The 21,199-nt window shown below is 38.5% G+C and overlaps 1 protein-coding gene across 1 annotated transcript in view; it reads left to right on the forward strand.

Annotated features, from left to right (window-relative positions):
• Positions 1–21,199, forward strand: part of Top1 (DNA topoisomerase I) — an 83,136-nt gene that overhangs the window by 36,423 nt on the left and 25,514 nt on the right. Inside the window, exons 5-9 of the mRNA NM_022615.2 lie at positions 757–812; positions 3,817–3,912; positions 6,020–6,095; positions 10,906–11,012; positions 18,724–18,839. Of these exons, the coding sequence (NP_072137.1) occupies positions 757–812; positions 3,817–3,912; positions 6,020–6,095; positions 10,906–11,012; positions 18,724–18,839 (451 nt within the window). The remainder of the gene's footprint in view (positions 1–756; positions 813–3,816; positions 3,913–6,019; positions 6,096–10,905; positions 11,013–18,723; positions 18,840–21,199) is intronic.

Genomic DNA, 21,199 nt, shown 5'->3' on the forward strand with positions numbered 1-21,199 from the left:
CATTGATCATTTTGTGTCTTTTCAGAGACCCTGTAGATAGGGAGCTGAGGGTCATCCCTTTGTGTGTATGTGTCAAGGTTTTGGAGTGATTTGTTTTTTCTAACAAAGTGAAAAAGAAGGCAAGTTGTAGATGGGGGGAGACACATACACACACACACACACACACACACAAAGTTTTGAGAACTTTCTTAATCAATTTCACCTAGAATTGTCAAAAAATAGCCTTGGGAAAGTGTCTTTTAGTTGATAAGAAGAGTCAGTGCAGGACCAAGATGTTCCAAAATAGCATGACATGGTCTTGGACTTCCTGCACCACTCAATGGCTGTGATTATCAGCACAAGACATGAACAATATTGAGCCTGTCAACATTCTGTCTTGGAGAAGAGACTCATAAAGTCTCTTCCTTGAAGACTATCATCCATTAATGGTTTTTAGAGAAAGGAGAGATATTTTCTCAAGTGCTGTTGTCACTGGTGAGGTGCCTATCTATAGTCCTGTAAGCAATCCTGATTCAACTCAGTGGGACACCAAAAAAGAAGGAAGAAAAGACAAATCATTAGGAACAGGTAGATCAGAGTACTCCATATACTTGTATAAATGTCATAATGAAACCTGTTTTATGTATAATTAGTATATGCTAATAAATTTGAAGTCTCCCAAATTGATGGCAATATTCTTGAATAAGAGATTTTCTTCTCGTTTCAGTGTTAAATACTTTCAAAGCACCAACTAAGTGGCTGTGGTTTTTTTTGCAGATTAGAGCTGCTGGGGATGCAAAAATAAAGAAGGAGAAGGAAAATGGCTTCTCTAGGTAAGACCTTTTGCTATGGTAGCTTTTAAATTTTTTTTATTAATTTTTATTTATATGAGTACAGTGTAGCTGTCTTGAGATGCACCAGAAGAGGGCACCAGACCCCATTACAGATGGTTGTGAGCCGCCAGGTGGTTGCTGGGAATTGAACTCAGGACCTCTGGAAGAGCAGTCGGTGCTCTTAACCGCTGAGCCATCTCTCCAGCCCCTGCTTTTTTTAATAAAAGGGTGACTGCATGGTGATCTCTAAGCTTTTCCAACATGAACTAGCCACCCTGATGGTTCAAAAAAGTCAGTATTAAGAGTATTTGACCTAGGACAACTTTGACTTTTTATACTTCTAGTTAGTGAGACTGAACAGCATTTATCCTGAAATTACTAGAAATGGAGCAGACTAACAGAATAAGATTTTTAAAAGTTGGAAGTATGTACATACCACAAAATTTGTCACGATAGAATATATAGCTTATGGGCTTTTATTGTATCCACCTCACTACTCCTCAATATTTCAAAAGAAACTCCTTGGTAGTAATTATGGACTTTCTTAGTCTACAATGAATTCCTCCTTCGTAATATTGAGACATATATAGAACCTTATTGGACTTAATTTTAGGGATAAGTATATATTTAACTAGGCATAAATAAATTATACTACCTATAAGCCATTTTTTTTCTTTTGGAGCTGAGGACCGAACCCAGGGCCTTGCGCTTGCTAAATCCCCAACCCCTATAAGCCATTTTTACACTCTGCAATCCATCTGTTCTGTTTTCCTCACTTTCAGTTCCGTAATGTAAGCCCAAGTCCCTCTAGATTGAGAAGACCATTTAGGATCACATTAAAGAACATCTTTGGAGGGGCTGGGGATTTAGCTCAGTGGTAGAGCGCTTACCTAGGAAGCGCAAGGCCCTGGGTTCGGTCCCCAGCTCCAAAAAAAAGAACCAAAAAAAAAAAAAGAACATCTTTGGAGTGTGATAACTCATTATTTGCTTTCACACATGACACTTAGGGTGGAACATTAACTCTGAACCAGTGGATATATTGTAGTGTTTCTTTTGGATCTCTAGGGCTTTGTAATTGATGGGGAATAGAAGGAGAAACAGCTGTAGAAGTGGCATTTGGGGATTGGGGGAAATATGCTGGAGTAGGACAGCTAATCTCTTTAAACATACAGAATTTGTTGTTGCAAGCAAATGGATATAATGCTTTTAGAAAGAAAGGACGACACATTATCTATACTTCATGCTGTGACTATATTTTGCATTTGAGACTAGATACTTATTCTTCAGATCCACTAGATCCACCACTTCATAGATGGCAGCTTTATTTGGGGAGGTTGTTTAATTTACTGAGTTAAGTAAGTGAGGTCTAATTTGAAGAGATGTGTCAAGCTAAGCTAGGAAAGAACATTCCTGTTTGTCCCTATTGTTGGCAATTCTCCTCCTCTCCCTTCTGCTCCCCTGTTCTCTCTCCTCCCCCTCCTCCATCATCATCATCATCATCACCTTCACCTTCACCACCACCTCCTCCTCCTCCTCCTCCTCCTCACTATAAGATAGTTAACCTACATGATCCCTTATCTCATTGTTTGTGAATGGCAGAGTCTTCTGAAGTTCAGAGTGGCATGAACTCATATATAACCAAGACTGACCTTAACTCCTGCGCTTTCCTAATTGTTGGACGTGTTGAAATTACAGACGTGTGCAGTTGTACCCAACTTAATTTAAAAAAGAGAAAGTTAGATTATTAAATTTTATGTGTATGAATGAATGTTTTGCTCATGTATCTGTGCACTGTGTGCATGCCTGATTTCCATGGAGTTAAAAAATAAGGTGTTGGATTTCCTAGAACTAGAGTTAGAGGTGGCTGTGAGTGTCTCTGTGAGTTTAGGAGATAAATCTCAGCTCTTTTAGAAGAACAAGTGCTGAGCCATCTCTCCAGACCCCCAGCTTACACTTTCTAGTTAGTATAGGTTTCACTAATGTCATTGTCCTTTGCTCATATATTCCATATAAATATATATCTATTTAAATCTGGATTCTGCAAAGGAAAGGAAATGTGATATTCTTTTTTTCTCCCTTGCCTTAAACCTCTCTCCTTCATACCCCCTTCTATTTTCATGAACATTTTAAGATCTTTTATTTTTTTATTTTATATGTATGTGAGTATTTTACCCTCATGTATTTCTATATTGCCATGCCCATGCCTAGTCAATAGAGAAGTCAGAAAAGAACATTGGATTTCCTGGAACTTGAGTTAACAGATGGTTGTAAACTACCATGTGGGTGCTAGTAATTGAATTCATGTTATTTGTTTTTCTGTTTTTCCCTGCAAATGACACAGTTTTACTTATGCCTGAATAAAATTCCTTTGTTCATATACCATATTTTCTCTATCCATCTACTGACTAGCATCTACACTAGTTCTGGATTTAGACGGTTGTGGATTTACAGAGCTCTGTCTGTGTTGTATGGTATATTAACAAAAGCTTCTCTTGGGTATACACCCAGTAGTATAGCTGGGTCATGTCATGATTCTGTTCTTAGGTATTGCCCTCTATAGGATTTCCTTAGTGGTTGTACCAGTTTACATCCTCACTAGCATTTTTTTTTCCCACAGTACTGTTTATTACTGAAGGAATTCAGGGCAGGAACCTAAAGATAGGGCAGAGGCCATGGAGGAGTGCTGCTTACTGGCTCGCCTATCATGGCTTGCTCAGCCTGCTTTCTTGTAGTGCTCAGGACCAACAACCCAGGGGTGATCCTACACACAAAGGGCTGAGCCCTCCTATATCAGTCACTAATTAAGAAAATGCCCTACAATTTTATCTTAAGGAGGCGTTTTCTTAGTTGAGGGCCCCTCCTTTCAGGTTCTCTAGCTTGTGTCAGGTGGACATAAAACTAGGCAGGGCACCTACTCTGTGCTATTTAACATAGTTCTGACATTCTAGTAATTAGTAACTAGCTGGTTTGTTTTTTTTGTTTTTTGTTTTCCCTCTTTATTTAGTCCACCACGAATTAAAGACGAGCCTGAAGATGATGGCTATTTTGCTCCTCCAAAAGAGGATATAAAGCCACTGAAGAGGCCTCGGGATGAAGATGAGTACGTGTTTCTTCCTTTCTGATTAAAAGGGAATGCTTAAAGAAATTTCAACTTGAAAAGAATGTTTGTTGCTGCCTTATTACTGATGGTAAAAAATTGGGCAAGGTCACATAATCTCAGGAAGAAAAAAATCACTTTCTCTCTTAGAATCTACCAACACTTTGCAAAGAGAGACTAGGAAAGGCTGAATAATTGAGAGGGCGAGGAAGCACTGACTGCACTGTGGAAGGACATAAAGCTAATTGTTTGTCTACTTCTGATTTGTTGTGTGTGTGTTTTCCCATTCCCCTCCTTTGGTGGTAGATAAGGGCATAAACTACATTCAATATTGAAAATGTAAAATTGAACTTTTTGAAGTTGTAGAACTTCATTCGGAGTGCCTATTCTAAACATAGATGTTCATTGAGCTTGATCTAGTTAGTTTTAGTTTGGTCATTTGGAAGAGTTGTTTTTTAAATAATAAAGTTTATAAAACATTAAAAAAAATGAATTATAAAAGAAAAGAGATACTTCAAAAATTTTTAAAAAGAAAAGGCCAGAGCCAGGCAAGATGGCACCCGCCTTTAATCCCAGTACTCAAAAAGCAGAGGCAGGTGAATCTTAAGTTCAAGGCCAGCCAGATCTATAGAGCAAGCTCTAGGACAGCCAGGGCTACACAGAGAAACCCTGTTTTGAAAAAAAAAAAAACAAAAACAAAAAAACAAAAAAGAAAAACAAAAGGCAAAGGTTTTAAGAATAAATATGTGTATATCTATAGTAAATAAAAATATATTAATTGGCATTTGTGGTTAGTAGACTGGCTTATGAGAAATGGGTTTGCTAAGTAAATTAATTTATGGGTTATGTGTAATGTGCTTTTTCTTATTAAAAGATAATACATGTTTAGTATAAACATTTCAGATCTTACAGAATTAGTGAAGGATAAACTATCTTAGTGCCTTGGAAGTTTTTCAATTTTGTACCACAAGAAAATTGAGAACTTTTTTGTTAGAGATATAGCTCAATTGGTAGAATGCTTATCTACCACACAGAAAGCCGTAGGTTGATCCCAGCACCTTATAAAACGGGGTGCGGTAGTATACACCTCATATACCAGCATGTGGGAAGTGGGGGCAAGAGGCTCGGAAACTCACTCATTCTTGACTTCATAGTGAATCTGAGGCTGGTTTGGTCTACCTGAGACGCTACCTCACTTCTCTTTTCTTCTAGGATCTATGCCTTTTGATATATAAGAGAACCTTTAGTGTACAGAGATAGTGATGTTGATATTATTCAAGGCTTACATTTACCTCTTTCCTCGATTCATCCAATGATAATGTACTCTATTTTATTAGTCTGAGTATGTAGCTTACTAGATTCTAGGAATAGTCACCAGATTTAAGATAGAATGCTGAGGCTGTAGCACAGTTGATAAAATGCTTACTTTGCAAGCATGAGTTTGATCCAGAGCCCACATACAAGTTTTAGGTGTGGTTGAGCATACTAGGGCTGGGAAAGGCAGAGACAGGAGAATCCCTAGGGCTTGCTGGCTATTTAAGTCTAGCTTAGTGAGCTCCATGCTCCTGAGAAACCATGTCTCTAAGGAGGCTGAGAATGTTCTTTAGGAGAACAGTACAAGTTGTCCACATGAATATGAGTGCTTGCTGTTCTCAAGAACCCGTTTGTTTGCCAGCATCCATGTCAGGCAGCTCCTCATAGCATTACATCTATGGGTCTCTATCTGTTTCTGTCTTTTAGCTTTATTTTATTTCTTATTTTATGTCTATGATCCTGAACATGTATATGTGTACCATATGCATGCCTGATACCCACAGAAGCCTAAAGAATTCATCAGGTCCTCTAGAACTGGAGTTACAGATAGTTGTGAGCTGTCCCATGTGGGTGCTGGTCACTAAGTTGAGGTTCTCTGCAAGAGCAGCCAGTGTTTTAGCAGCTTGAGCACCTCTCCAGACCTTAATCTCATCTTCACTACTGTAGAATGCCCAGCAAGAGTAAGAGCAGTCATATCTGCCATAGGTACTTCAAAGAACTGGGAAATCCTAATCCTGTAGGCGAGAACTCTTGAGTCCTAGTTGCATTAACTGCATATTTATGTTCCCCTTTCTAGTGCTGATTATAAGCCTAAGAAAATTAAGACAGAAGATATCAAGAAGGAGAAGAAACGAAAACTAGAAGAAGAAGAGGTTAGTAAAAGGTTTTGAGGTTTACATTTCTATAAAGCAGCCTTAAAAAACATGAGTGTTTTTTTTTAATTGTGTGTGTTTGTGTGTGCACGCACATTATGATGCACATAAGGAAGTCAGAGGACAGCTTTGAGAAGTCAAGTCTCCTGGAAATTGAACTGGGGTTCTTAGTTTTGACAGCAAGTACCTTTAACTGTTGAGTCATCTCATTGGTCCTAAAATAGCTCTTGACGTCAAATGAGTTTTAGAACTTTTTTCGTTTGTTGTAGTAGTAGGAGCAGGGAAAAGTTTTACAAACAAGTTGTGGCTGTGACACTGAGTGTGCTAAGATTTTGAAGTGTCTGGGGTATCAGCCACCCTGAGTAGTCTACTCTGTCTATTCATAGCTTGTGTTGATACTGATAGAGAAAGTGTGCCACCTGTAGGTGTACAGAATGGTGTTCATAAGAAACATTTGATTTATCAACTCCGAAGATTCTGTCTTTTTTTTTTTTTTTTTTTTTTTTTTTTGGTTCTTTTTTTCGGAGCTGGGGACCGAACCCAGGGCCTTGCGCTTCCTAGGTAAGCGCTCTACCACTGAGCTAAATCCCCAGCCCCCGAAGATTCTGTCTTAACAATATTTCATGCCCCATGAAGCATGCTCTTTGCTCATTTTAAAGAACCGCCCTGATTTAAAGTCCTTTACTGAGTGCCCTTTTGGTTGTAGGGCAAAATCTAAGCTCTGGGGCATCACTCCTCCATCTGGCCTCTGCTTCTTGTGAAGATTTTGTTCCTCATGAGCTCACCTTACTCTGGCCACACTGGCTGCCTGTTTTTCACACCAGATTTTTGTGCTTCAGAGTTCTGTGTGTGGTGCATGGTGTTCTTCTATCTGGAACACGCATTTTCTCCTCCTGTCTACTGTTTTATAACCTTCCTTCCTTAACTTTAGTTCAAGTGCTTTTTCAAGTATTCTACTTGGTGCTTGTGGTAGATGTAAATAGAATAATGCAGTTCTTTTCTTTCCTTTTTTTATGTCTTGTACTATAGAGTTGTTAGCAAGAAACTTTTTAAAAAGACATCAGCAATTCTTTAGACTCTTAAGTAGAATTCTTAACTTTTATGTTCTTTATGAGAGGTTAGTCAATGTGGTGGAAAAAATGGGCTTAAACGTGGATAGGTTGAAGAGTATCAGCAGTAATGATAGTGATAGTTGGGTGAGCTTTTAAGATTGTTATCTAAGGGTGGTAGCATGCACCTTTAATCCCAGCACTCAGGAGGCAGGGATAGGCATATGAGTTTGAGGTTACATGGGGGATATGTAATGAGACCTTGTATTCAGGGGGGACAGAAAAAGTAATTTGATCAGGTACGGTGACTGCAAATTGTAATCTCAGCATTTTGAAGAGTGAGGTGGGAGATTTTATGAGATCAAAGTCTAGCCTGGGCTACACAGTGAAAACTAAAAATTCCATTTATCACAGTGTTAAGAACTTGATATGCAGGCTGGAGAGATGGCTTGGTGGTTAAGAGCACTGACTGCTCTTCCAGAGGTCCTGAGTTCAATTCCCAGCAACCACACGGTAGCTCACAGCATGGGATTCAGTGCCCTCTTCTGCTGTGTCTGAAGACAGCTACAGTGTACTTATATACATGAAATAAATAAATCTTTTTTTTTTAAAGACTTTTTTCCACCAAAAATTATTCTATTGTTTTTGACTTGACCTTACTGATGTTCTCAGGACACAAGCAGAAGAATATAGCTGGACTATTTTCCTAAATATGATAATAACAAATGTTAAATCCAGTCCCTCATGTAATCTGCCCCTCACAAGCTGGCAATTACTTCTCTGTATTTCTATCTTCAGCATTTGTGTCTTTTGCACTCCCACCAGTATGGTCCATTAATCTTTATTTCCAGAATTCTAGGACTTGTCCATTTCATAGGCCTGAAAAAAATTCTACATTCAAATGGATCCATAAAGCAATTCAACAGTTCTACAAATGACCTGGCTGGGCAGAGCAACAGCTCCACTTCTCAGTACAAAGTTCTTGTAGCAGTTATTGTTGTGACAAATTTTGTAACAAAATCAACTTCTAGAAAAAAGTCTCCTATTTTTTACTATGGTTTGAGGCTATAATCTTTCAGGGCATACATGTATGGTATCAGGATTATACGGTAGATGGTCATTGTATCTGCACTTTGGGACTAGAGAGGTGAATTGCTCTTTTTCTACTTATTTCTCCCCACCCTTCAGTCTAGGTTCCCAGATCTTCCATCTTCCATTAAACATTAGCAGAACCCATTCTACTATCATGGCTCTGAGTTGTGTTCACGTGGTTCCAAAAGCCTTTCCAGTAGACTATGAAGATTAACATAATCAAAGCATATGAAACAGTTTTATTTACTTTTAAATTTATCATTACAGGTATTTTAGGTATGTGTTTTTCCCATGAGTATTTGTGTTCACCACATGCATAGCTCACATGAACCAGAAGGAGGGCTTCAATCCTCTGGGATTGGCATTAGTTGGTTTTAAGACACCATATGGATCCTGGGAACCAAACCTAGTCCTCTCTGCAAGAACAAATGCGGTTAAATCTGGGCTATCTCTCTACTCCCCTCCTTTTTTAATTAAGATTGTAAAATTTTATATGTATGAGATTTTGCCCATGTGTATATAAATGTGCCATGTGTGTGTCTAGTGCCTGCAAAAATTAGAAGAGAACATCTTGTCTCTGGAATTGGAGTTTGAGATGATCGTGAACTACTGTGTGTGTGGAAACATGAAATAGCCTCTGCGAGAAGAGTCAGAGTTGCTGAGCCCCCTCTTTAGTGTCTACTTCTGTTTTGTTTGAGATGTGTCTCATTGTGTAGTCCTGGCTAATCTGGAGCTTCTGTGTAGACCATATTGGCTTCAAACTCAGAAAAGATCCCTTTCCTCTGCCTCCCAAACAGGAAGATTAAAGGTGTGCACTATCCGGCCTACTTCGTACTTTAACATGGAGTTTTACTCTGTAGCCCAGGCTGGCCTTGAACTCCTGGCCATCCTCCTACCTCACCCTCCGTTACAGGGATTTTTAGACACAAGCCACCACTTTCCACCATCAGGGTATTTTGATGCTATCCTACTTGCACACTTGTATTCCTTATGGCTACTTACAGTGCAGTAGTATAGCATTTGCTTTTTGTCCTTAAAAATCATTGCTTAAAGATCTAAGTTTATCACTGCTTTGAATACCGTCTTATTACAGACCCACAGGATGTTCTCTATCTATTTTCATTCATCATATTCTGTTGGTGTTTGTTTGTTTGATTTTAAAATATATTTAGGGTTTCATATTAGGGTTTCATTGTGCTCAGAAACAGCTATATAACCTTGATCAAATGGAAAACTGATTTCAGAACTAGCTTGATTATGGCTGGAAGAGAGGAAACCGAATGGTTTCTAGCTGTGCCATTCCATAAATTATCTTTCATTGCTATATATAAGTAAAGCCTCATGTTATGCTGAAAATGTAGATCAAAGTTAGAAGTTCTTCAGAAGAAATTAGACTCTGTTGAATACGGCTCTTTACTTGTTGAGTCACATTTTAGCTGGGATATGTGTTTTGGATTTGTCTTCCTTTAGTGGTAAATTTTACTGTTAGGTTTGAAGCTTTTTTTGTTTTAATAGTTTCATACACACATGCACACCCAAGGTGAGCCTCAAACTTAAAAAGATCCCTCTGCCTCTGTCTCCTAATACTAAGATTGAAGATAATAGCCTATTTTGTGTTTTTAAGATAGAATCTCACTTTGTGACCCAGTCTGTCTGGCCTTGAACTCCTGTGACTACGTCACTGCTGTTTAGACACACAAAGACAAAGTACTCTCAACTGTGAGTTTATTAAATTCATCCTTCGTTCCCTTCCTTCCAATTCCTGTCCTACCTCTCTCCCAACCTTGCCTCTCATATGTTGTTGTTGTTATTGTTTTAATCCACTGAGTCCATTTATTATTTCCTTAGAAAATGGGTGTGGGTGTGGAACATAGTCTCTCAGGACTAGGATCCTTGAAGTAAACAGACTCTTCCCTAACCTAGCAGTAAAGTTTTTGTTTGTTTGTTTGTTTTGTTTAAGACAAGGTTTCTCTGTGTTAGCCCTGGTTGTCCTGGTGCTCTGTGAATCAGGCTGATCTTAAATTCAAGAGACCCACTTGCCTCTTGCTTCCCTAATACTGGGGTTAAAGGTGTGTGCTACCACCATGCCTGGCTTTTTTGGGGGGGGTGGGGAGACTGGCTTTTACTATGTATCCAGGCTGAAGGCATGGCAGTCCTGCTCCAGCTTCCTTAGTGCCAGGATCAACAGGTGTGCACCATCACGTTTGACTGACTGGTGTTCTTATTTTGCCACTGTGAGCAGTTGGCGGTTGAGAATATGTTGTCTTTGTGTATATAAACAGTAGTGACTGAGTCACAGAATTCCCTTTGGATCAAATACTAAATCTTCATTGCATGTCTTTTTCTACACTTTGTTGGATTTGAAGAGATTAAAGATGAACACACTTTAAAGTAAATGAGGAAAAAACCCTGGGATTACTGTCAGTTCCCCAGGTGTCCCCATGTTGTATTCCTGAATAATTGTTTGCTATAGAGAGATTGGGGGCGGTGTTGACTTAATTGTAAACTATCTGTAGAGTTTTCTCTTTTGATGGCGGGAAGGAATTAGATATAAGATCTTTTCCAGTTCCAGCATTTTTGTTCATAGTTTTTCTTCCTAACGTCCAAAAAACAGCTTCCAGGTGTGTAATCAGTTCTGTCTTAAGTGCTTTCTGTCTGTTTCTTTGTAGGATGGCAAACTTAAAAAGCCCAAGAATAAAGATAAAGATAAAAAGGTTGCTGAGCCAGATAATAAGAAGAAGAAGGCGAAAAAGGAAGAGGAGCAGAAGTGGAAATGGTAACGCGTCAGCCCTGGGAGGTGTCGGCACTCTCACTATGCACACCAGTTAAACAAGGGTGGAGACACTAAGGTTACTTTCCTCACATTTGATGGAGAAGTACTTACAGACTCTCTAGAAGAACAGATAAGTTTTCAGATCCTAGTAATTTACTGCCTCTAAATCTAGTCAAAACTAGTTTTTTCTCATTGAATAGAATTGACTGTAGAATTAGCCTATATATAGAAGGGAATTCAAAATGCATTTATTCATTCATTTATTTAATTCAAATTGTACCTACTAGTGGTATAATGTCTAAGTGCACATATGTATTCTACGTAATATTTAATCAGGCTGCGTTTGCCTATCTCATACATTCTATCTTTAAGCTAAGAGTTACCAGTATACTTTCCTGTGTCCTTTTGGAGTACTCAGTTCATTATTGGTGTTAGAAAAGTATTTTACTATGTAAAGGGTTCTTCTTTTCTTCTATAAATCATGTTCATAAAACTGCCAATTTGTTAAAACAGCAGCAACAGAAACTTCCACACAAAAGTCTTGATGAATGTTTGTATAATTATAAAAAAGTAGGGATTTTTTTTGAAGAAAAATGTAAGCAGAACCATAATGAAATTACTAACTTGACATGTCAGAATTGAAAATTTCAGGCTGTAGTAAGAGACCCGTTGGTAAATTGCTTGCTTCACAAGCATGAGGACCTGAATTCAGATTCCCAGCACCCATTTAAAAAGCAGAGCACAGCAGGACACATCTGTAATCCTTATGCTGAGGAGGCAAGAGACAGCTAGATTTCTGAAACTTGCAGGCCAGCCAGCCTAGCTAGATTCAAGAACTCCGTGTTCAGTTAGAGAATCTGTTAATTATAAAAAATAAGGTAGATAGCAATGAGGAAAACACTTGACATCTATCTCTCGTATACACACATAAACACATGAGTGGGTACACAAGCACATGCACTACCATGGGAATACATGCACATGATCCCATACCTTCCCAAAAACATACCTGAAAACAGTTAAAAATTTATTGAGGAAGAAAAAAAAAAAAAAAAAAGAAATGTGTGGGTTGAGTGTGTATTACACAGAATGTGTGAAGGGCACCTTTTTTAGAAATGTTATTTTCCTTCCTTTCCCCTCTACATAGATGCTAGGGATCAAACTCAGGTTGCTAGGCTTCAAAAAAAAAAAAAAAAAAAATCACCTTTACAGTGGCCCAGAAGTTTTTAAAGTAGCAAGATTGATTGCTTATTGGTTAAGGGCACCTATATCCAGGCCTGATCACCTGAGTTTGATTGGCAAAGTTCACAAGGAAGAAAGAGAACCAGCTCCTGTGAACTGTCTTCTGACTGCCACTTGAGTACTGTAGCTCTATGCATCCACACACACACAAGCTAATAAAAGGTTTGTTGTTGTGACTGAAACCTAAAGTACTCTACACCAGACAGTTTTATGTCATTAAAAACAATTAATCTAGGGCTGGATAGATGGCTCAGGTGTTAAGAATAATGCTGTTCTTTCAGAGGGAAGGAAGATTGGTTCTCAGCATCCAAATCAGACCACCAAATAAAGTACTTGCCTAAGAGCTTGAGTTTGATTCCTGGCACCCTATGTGTTTAAAATTCTTGTGCTGGGAAGGCAGAGATGGGTACATTTTTAGGGCTCCCTGACTCTTATCTATATCAGTCATTGGGTCCTAACTTCCAATGAGAAAGACTGTCTCAGAAAACAAGGTGGAGAGTCAGAGTATTGAGTACCTTTTATCCTAGCATAGGTGGAAGGATCTTTATGAGTTATAGGTCACCCTGGTCTACATAGTGAGTTTCAGGACAGCCAGGTCTATGTAGAGTCCCTGCCTCAAAACAAAACAAAAAAATAAGGTGAATGACTCCTAAGGAACAGTGCTTGAGGCTAACCTCATCTACGTGTGCTCAGTGTGCTCAGTGTGCTCAGTGTGCTCAGTGTGCTCTGTGTGTGTGTGTGTGTCTGTGTGTGTCTGTATGTGTCTGTGTGCCTATGATGAGCATACATAATTACTTAAGGAATACATTTATAATACAAAGTGCTAATACTTATGTTAAAAAGTTCTTGCAAGGGCTGGAGAGATGGCTCAGGGGTGAAGAGCACTGACTGTTCTTCCAGAGGTCCTGAGTTCAGTTCCCAGCAACCACATGGTGGCTCACAACCATCTGTCATGAGATCTGATGCCCTCTTCTGGTGTGTCTGAAGACAGCTACAGGGTGCTCACATAAAATAAATCTTTAAAAAAAAAAAGTTCTTGCAAGACAAGAGTGACAGTACAAAAATGAGGAACATAATACTCATCGATGCAAATAAAGGATTTGTAAACATTGGTAATTTAACAAGAAATCAGAGATGCAAAGAAAATGCCATAATTTTTAATCTGCCTGCTGTCGGTGGGATTGGGAAAGATTAGTAGGTGTAAGTGTTAGGATGGTTGTACATGTGAAGGTAGAGGCCGAGGGTAGCAATGACAGGTTAGTTTTGAGAAGTACATTAGTTAATACTGGACTTTTATTTTCTTCTTTGGAAATTTTAAAATGCCTATTAAGTTCTCTTGATTTTTTTTACTAATTAACTATTATACCAGAAATGTTTAATTTATATTTTTGTTGAAAGTTTTCAAGTGAGCCAGAGATTGAGTCAGGGAAAAAATGTCTTTTACCTTTCTTTCTCCATTTATTCTCTCTCTCTCTCTCTCTCTCTCTCTCTCTCTCTCTCTCTCTCTCTCTCTCTCACACACACACACACACACACACACACACACACACACACACACGTACGTAATTATATATCTCCTTGGAGTAACCATAATCTTTGCTCATAGTTTGGTTTGTTCTTTCCAAATTGGTTTATGTGTTACTCTCTGATGTTCCCAGCACCTCTGAGGAATGGGAACCAGCAGTGCCCAGGGACGTGATAGGGAGCAGTGGAGCAGAAATAAATGTTCCTGTACTCAGTGATGGTATGTTGCTGTGAGGTCTTGGAGTTAATAGGAAAGTGTAGAAAAGAAATATGACAAGGCAGAGGAGCCCTATCCTTCTATGAACCAAAGTAAGGCAAGGAAAGAATGTTTATTTTATTTTCTTAGGCCTTTATTTCACTTTTCATTGATTTCCCTAGAGTTTGTTTGCATAGTGAAACAACTTTTATACCTCTCCTCCTTTAGGTCTTTGGCTGGGGCAGTCTCCCAGTTAGCTCATCTAACTTAGCCTGACTACCTTGTCTGTGATCTGCCACATGACAAGCTCATATATCTATTCTCCCATCTGGTCTGTGTTCTCCTTTGTATGCTTTGAAATCTTCCATATCTTCTATATCTACTTTTCTCTCCTCACAGGTTTCACAACACCCCACCATACCCACACCCTCAACCCCGGCTACCACTTTCTGCCCAACTATTGGTTGTCAGCTCTTTCTTAAAACCAATCAGCAGCAAGACGACTGATAAAATTCTAGATTGCCTTTAGGGAGAGAGGTGAGGAAGGACATATGTTCACAAAATAGAAAACCAAATAGATCACAAAATAGATGAGCTAAAGAAGTGGCAATACCAGAATCCTGCTAGCAGTTAGTTGGTACAAATTAAAAATTAAAAAACAAAGATACACCTTCACATAAAGTAAAAAAAAAAAAAAAAAGCTACCCCAGCACCATGAACTCCTGTGCATCCCGCCCCCACCCCCCAAAGCCTTAGTGTAACCTTTGTGTATAGAATCAGGTGCCTGTGAGGCTTTAGTGTCCCAGTTTTACCTGCGGGATTGAAATCCTTATTAAGTGTTGCCATACGTTAAGTCTAAGATAGAAACTTTTGTTTTAATTCTTCTTTTAGTTCAAAGGGGGACTGGCTAGTTTTTGAGAGACGGTTTGGAAAGGAACGGTTTTTCCTAAAGATTATACTTTTATCAGATCTCATTGTTCAACTTGTATGTGTTCTTACACACTGTCCAGTGATACAGTGTGAGCACTATCCCATGTGAAAGAGATTACCACACTACCAGAACTGCTCCAGAGTCTGCAGATGTTTGTCCTGGCCACCAGAAATAGACCTAGTCTGATTGTCTTCCTCTATTTCATAATTATGGGAATGGGAAAATAGCCCAGGTCCCTCTTGCTTTCTTTGATATGTTTTTTCCATAAAGTTAGTATTAGAAATGGTGGCGGAATGCTGTAGATCTGTTCATGCAGTGTATTTAACTTATGTGACCCTAACTCTTACCTGTTAGAGAACTCCATAGGTTTTCAGTTGTATTTGGGTTTTTTTGTTGTTGTTTTGTTTGTTTGTTTGTTTGTTTTTTGTTTTCTCTCAGCTGACCTCATAGAACCAAGCTCACTCAGTTGTAAAAAAGCATGCATGAGCTTAAAGAGGTATCTCAGTGTTCTAGCATACCTGCTGCTCTTGCAAAGGTCTTGTGCTTAGTTATCCCATATGGTAGTTCATAACCTTCTATAACTCTGCCCTCTTCTGGGCAGGCGTCATCTTGTTCCCAAATCAATCATCTTTCAAGTCAAAACCAAAACCAAGAACAAGATTAATTCTAAACAGATGATTCTTTACCAAAAATCTTGGAGGATGGCCAGTTCATCACTAGGGCTGGGTTGGAGTTTTCAAGTCTCGGCAAAGAGAGGTTACGGATATAATATTAATAGTAAAGGAGGTAGTGTTGAAAGACCAGGTTTTATCAGTGGCAATGCCTACACATAAATAAATGAATACATACACAAATAATTAAGAAACTTTAAAGAATAAGGTTTATTGATATTTCTTCCAGATCAGAGTCTGTTCTTCATTTTAGGCAGCTTCCAGAAATCTGTAGTTTAGATTTTTATCTACAAATCTTCATTGTTCATAAATTTTACAGTCTATTGTAAGCTACAGGAGGAGACCTTGACTTGGAACAGCATGTGGGCCTGCTTTTCTGCTCTATTTTCATTTCTAGACATTGAACTTCCTCCCTTTCCAAGGAAACTTTTTGTTTTTTTAAAGAAACCTGCTACCTAACTTGAATTTTTAAGCCTACCCTTCTTACTTGGTGCTGATGTTACAGTGCTAGAAGACCACAAAGCTACAAATTTTATTTGAATGGTAATACCTGTCACTCCAATAGCATCGGAGGGTATTTTACATTTTTCTGTTTAACTGAAGTTTGTATTTAGTGATTCATTGAATCTCTTAATTGGCTTAAATGGTCAGGGAGTTATTTGTTCTGGAGAAAAACTATGTTGAATTTGGAGGAATTGTGAGACATGGTTTGTAATCTTAATTTCAAAATAATGGAGTTGATGACAAGAATATAAGGGTATTCTGAACCCCTCCACAGTACACTGTAACTATTAAAACAGACAAGTCACTTGTGGATGCTTTCACATGCTTGCAACCATTTTCTCTGATTTGGCGAGAAGGTTGAGGGTTAGGTGTTTCTGCATCTGGCCTTTGTTATCAGGTAGTGTAGTACAGTCCTATCTTGTAAGGTAGTTGTCGATGATAGAAAGTCTTCATTGTTCCTTCTAGGTCTAAGCCTTTCTAAAATCTTAAAAAAGGAAATATTAAGTACTTATAATTTAAATGTATGTTTAAAGTGCACATAAACTTTGCCCTCATAAATTGCTGTAATGAGATACATCCACTAAGATGGCAACAAAAAGAAGTGTTGCTGGGGTAGAAGTAGAAAAGTTGGAAAAATTGTATCCTTGAAGAGAATGAGGTATCCATTGTAGAAGACAGGAAGATACCTCAAGGAATATTCAGCTTTCCTTTGTTTGGTTTTCCTTACTGCTGCTGCTCAGGATGGCCTTGAGTTCCTGGCTCTAGTTTTTTGTTTTTTGTTTTTCCTTAGCCCCTAAGTTACTGGCAAGGTAGGCCAATTCCATTATGCCCATAAAGGATTTCTTTGTGTATTATATTAACTCTTTATAAGATTTTAACTTTTATCTATTTTCTTTCATTGTGAGTTAGCTCTTCCTTTCTTGAATATTCCATTTGATCCACAGGTATTTTTAAAAATTTTGAGGTAGTCCAACTTATATATGGTTTTGTTGCTGTTACTTTTACATTTATTGTATTCAGGAAATCACTGCCAATTTCAGTGTTATGGAACTGTTCCCTTTTATTTCCCCTAATGTCCAAATGAGGTTTAGCTTTTATATTTAGAATTTTAATTTCCTGGTTCATATTGAGTTAACTTTTATATATAGTATAAAGGATTTGCCCATTGTCATTCTTTGCAAACTCCAGTGTTGAAAATCTGTCATCTCTAACCATAAAATGATCATAATTCTTGTTGAAAATGACTTGCCGATGTATGTTGACTACAATTTTATAGAACAGTATTGTTACAGCTTGAAGGGATTCATTTATTTCTTATTCTGATTCTGAATGTTTAAAATATGGGACTTGGAATTGATTAATAGCAGAACAATTCCAGCACTCAGGAGGCAGAGGTAGACAGATCTCTGAGTTCAGAGCCAGCCTAGTCTACAGAGCTATTTCCAGGACAGCCAGGGCTACATAGAGAAACCCAGTCTCAAAGACAGCAACAACAAACCCAAGCCAGAACAGGAATTGATAAAATTCCTTTTGTTTAGAAGTAGCAGTAAAGATAGAGTTTGAGAAATTTAAAGGTAGTCTGTATATCAGCTGGATTCTATCTGGCTGATTCTTTTCTAACTCTGAAGGGTGGTAATTCTCTGAGTGTAAAGGGGCTGTTAGAAACATCTAAATGCAGTGTCCAGCCCATCAGTAGATCTGTACCTGTAAAATACTAGGTCTCACTGGTGAATTTACAATCAGAGTAAATACTAAAATGACACTAAAGATACTGGGTTTTTTTTTTTTTTTTTAGGTCTGATAATGTGTTATAATTATGTACAAGATCAGTTTTATAAAGATAATTGCTGAAATATTTATAGAACTTTCACATCCACAACTAACTTTGATGTGATCAGTAAAAATAGAAGTGTAATAAATCTTAATAGTTCATTGTATACATTTGCAGTTAATTGTTTTTCTATATGCTTGATTTTTTTTAAATAAAATGTTTTAGAAAGTTATGTACTCTGCAGTTTTAGATTTTTGTCAAGTGTCTACTAGACAGTTCCATATGTGTCAGAAGTGCCTTACACTTGGTGTGCCTCAGTTGACTAGTCTCAGTTCTTTGCACTTGTTTTGTTTGCTTGTTTGTTTTTGTTTTGTTTGTTTTCTTTTTTTGTTTTTTTTTTTTTCTTTTTTTTTTTCCGGAGCTGCTGAGGACCAACCCAGAGCCTTGCGCTTGCTAGGCAAGCGCTCTACCACTGAGCTAAATCCCCAACCCCTGTTTGTTTTCTTGAGATAAGGTTTTACTGTGTAGCCTTGACTGTCCTGGGCCTTCTGCTGGCCTCTGACTTCCAAATGAATGCTGGGACTAAAGGCATCCTGTCTGGCTGTGCTTTGTACATTCAAATAGGACTGCTTTCCCCTAAATGTTCCCCTGAATGCCATCAGCTTAGTTAATTATTATTTTTTTTTTTTTGGTTCTTTTTTTTTTTTTTTTTTTTTCGGAGCTGGGGACCGAACCCAGGGCCTTGCGCTTCCTAGGTAAGCGCTCTACCACTGAGCTAAATCCCCAGCCCCTAATTATTTTAATTAATTTAATGGTGTGGATCTTTTTATTAAGCAAGGTGATCACTTAATGAGCTTGTGCCTTGTCTTTAAAAGGTGGGAAGAAGAACGCTATCCAGAAGGCATCAAGTGGAAATTCCTAGAACATAAAGGGCCTGTTTTCGCTCCACCGTATGAGCCTCTGCCAGAGGGTGTCAAGTTTTACTATGATGGTGAGTTATTTCAGGTTGTTTCAATTTTGGCTAAGAAAGGTTTGTTTCTATTCAGGGATAGAAAATGAGGACACTGCCTATATTGCACAGCCTTATCTAGTTACTTCACTTTGTTTTATTGTCTATGTGTGGTTTGGGAAAAGAAATCTCAGGTGTTTAATTCATAAGGACCCCTTTGCTGCTTGAAAATATGAAAAGGGGCGGGGGGCTGTTAGTGTCTTATCTGCAGTCCTAAAAAGGTTTATCTATGTGGCTCACAGCTAGCTTATAGCCTACACACTGAAGGTTTTTATCTGAACTCAATAGGAAGCTGTTCTGTTCTGTGGAGTTGTTGTCATTCAAATAATAGCACTTAGTAGTAATACCGTATGCCAACAAGCTGCTTATCACTAGAAATAGTATTAGCAAAGAATTAGCTGACATCATTCAGCCTGTAGGTAGGAATCATAAGCTATGCCACTCTATTTAGTGCAACACTGTGCCTTTGATAGATAAATTTTAAATAAATGCTCTGCCTAGGTCTCTTGTTTTTAGTTTTTGAGACATTTCTGTCATTTGATAATGTAGATCAGCTATCCTTGAATTCAATAGATGTACCCATCTGTCCTGAGGCACATGTCACCTTACCTGGCCTCCTTGGATCTCTTGGAACTTTCCAAAATGTCTGAGAGTTAACACTGTCTGTGTTTTTGCCCTTGGGTTGAGAGATTTGAGAGTGGACTCTCACAGTCCTTAGAGTGACTGTGTATCAGGTAGTAATATCGAACTGACTCCTTCGTTCTAAAAGTTCTGTCCAGGGATGCTAGAGTTGTTTCTCAAACCCTATATGCATTTAAGATTTGCCAGTAGATCTGGGCTGTTTAATAGATGAGAGGTAGGACTGGGTGTTTCTGAATCAAATAATGTATTTACTAATAGGGAGAAACACTGGCTAGCAAACCTACCGAGAAGAAGCTGGTAGCAACCATTCGGAGCTGTTTGGTGCAGCTCTGACCACCAGCAGTGGTTTCAGGAGCACAGACACCTGTGCGATTAGGATGAGATGGGTTTATTAGCATCCAGTGATTGAAATCTGTGTGAAACAAGTGAGTTTTGACCTGGGTCTCATCTTTAAGCTATTTCTCTCTGTCCCTCTTCTTTCTTTCTTTCTTTCTTTCTTTCTTTCTTTCTTTCTTTCTTTCTTTCTTTCTTCCTTCCTTCCTTCCTTCCTTCCTTCCTTCCTTCCTTCCTTCCTTTCTTTTTTTCTTTCTTCCTTTCTCTCTTTCTTTGAGATAAGGTCTCATTGTGTAGTCTTAGCTGGCCTTGAACTCAGATGCCCACTTGTCTCTGCTTCCTGAATACTGAAATTAAAGATGCCCAGCATGGATTATGTTATTAATCATATCCAACCTGATACCTTATTTTTACACACACACACACAGACGACCCCCTCCCCCATACTCATACACCTAGTCATTCTCCAAAAATCTAAGGATGAAAAAAATGAAAATTTGAACACATTTGGCTCCTCGGTGTTTAACTAGTTTTTTCCAAAAGGGTCATTCTGTAAGTCAGGAAATTTGTTTATTCAATATGCTTGTATTCAGACACCCAAGTCCCAGATAGAGACTCCTGATTCAATCTATTTTGGAAGTTGATGGCATAAAATACTTGGTGTTCTGACTGGCAAATGTTTAGATTAGTTAAGCAGTTTGGTCAGAAAGCCTAGATACCCTACACACTTGGTCATTCCTGGAGACTTATGAAAATACTTGACTTTAAACTTCCCATTGAAGAGAAAAGGCCTAAGACCTTGAAAAACACAGTTGCTATATTCTGTAGCCTGATCTGGACTCACTAACTTGAGACAGCTCTCTGGAAAAGCCTCACGGTGAAAGTCAAGGTGATGATGAAAGAAAGTAGTTTTTTTATCATGGGATTTCTGTTATTTTCAGTATAGGAAACTAAGGCCTGGAAAGGGTTTATAAGTTGGCTATGGTCCCTTCCTCCATTTTGTTTTCTTTGTTGCTTCTCCCGGGATTTCCTCCACAGTAAGCCAAGAGTGTTTGATAAGTACTGGTAGGCAGGACATTGGGCTGCCTGTGTCCTGGACTTTCCCCCCAGCCGCCTCTGCATAGGACATGAGTTGGCTGAAGCACAGAATTGCAGCCTCTGCTAAGGACCTGCCATTTCAACTCTGACTCAACACTTTTCTTTCCATTTCCCGGAGCTTAGCCTTTTCCACAAAGCACTACTATTGCTGGGAACCTACACACCCTCCACTACTGCTCTGCCGTAGGAGCTATTGCTTAATCCTTCCACAGCCCATTTAAAATAAATCACGTCATGGTAGCTTACTGGGACGGACAAAGCAAGTGCAT

This window comes from Rattus norvegicus, chromosome 3 (genome assembly GCF_036323735.1).
Source record: "Rattus norvegicus strain BN/NHsdMcwi chromosome 3, GRCr8, whole genome shotgun sequence".
NCBI lineage: Eukaryota > Metazoa > Chordata > Mammalia > Rodentia > Muridae > Rattus > Rattus norvegicus.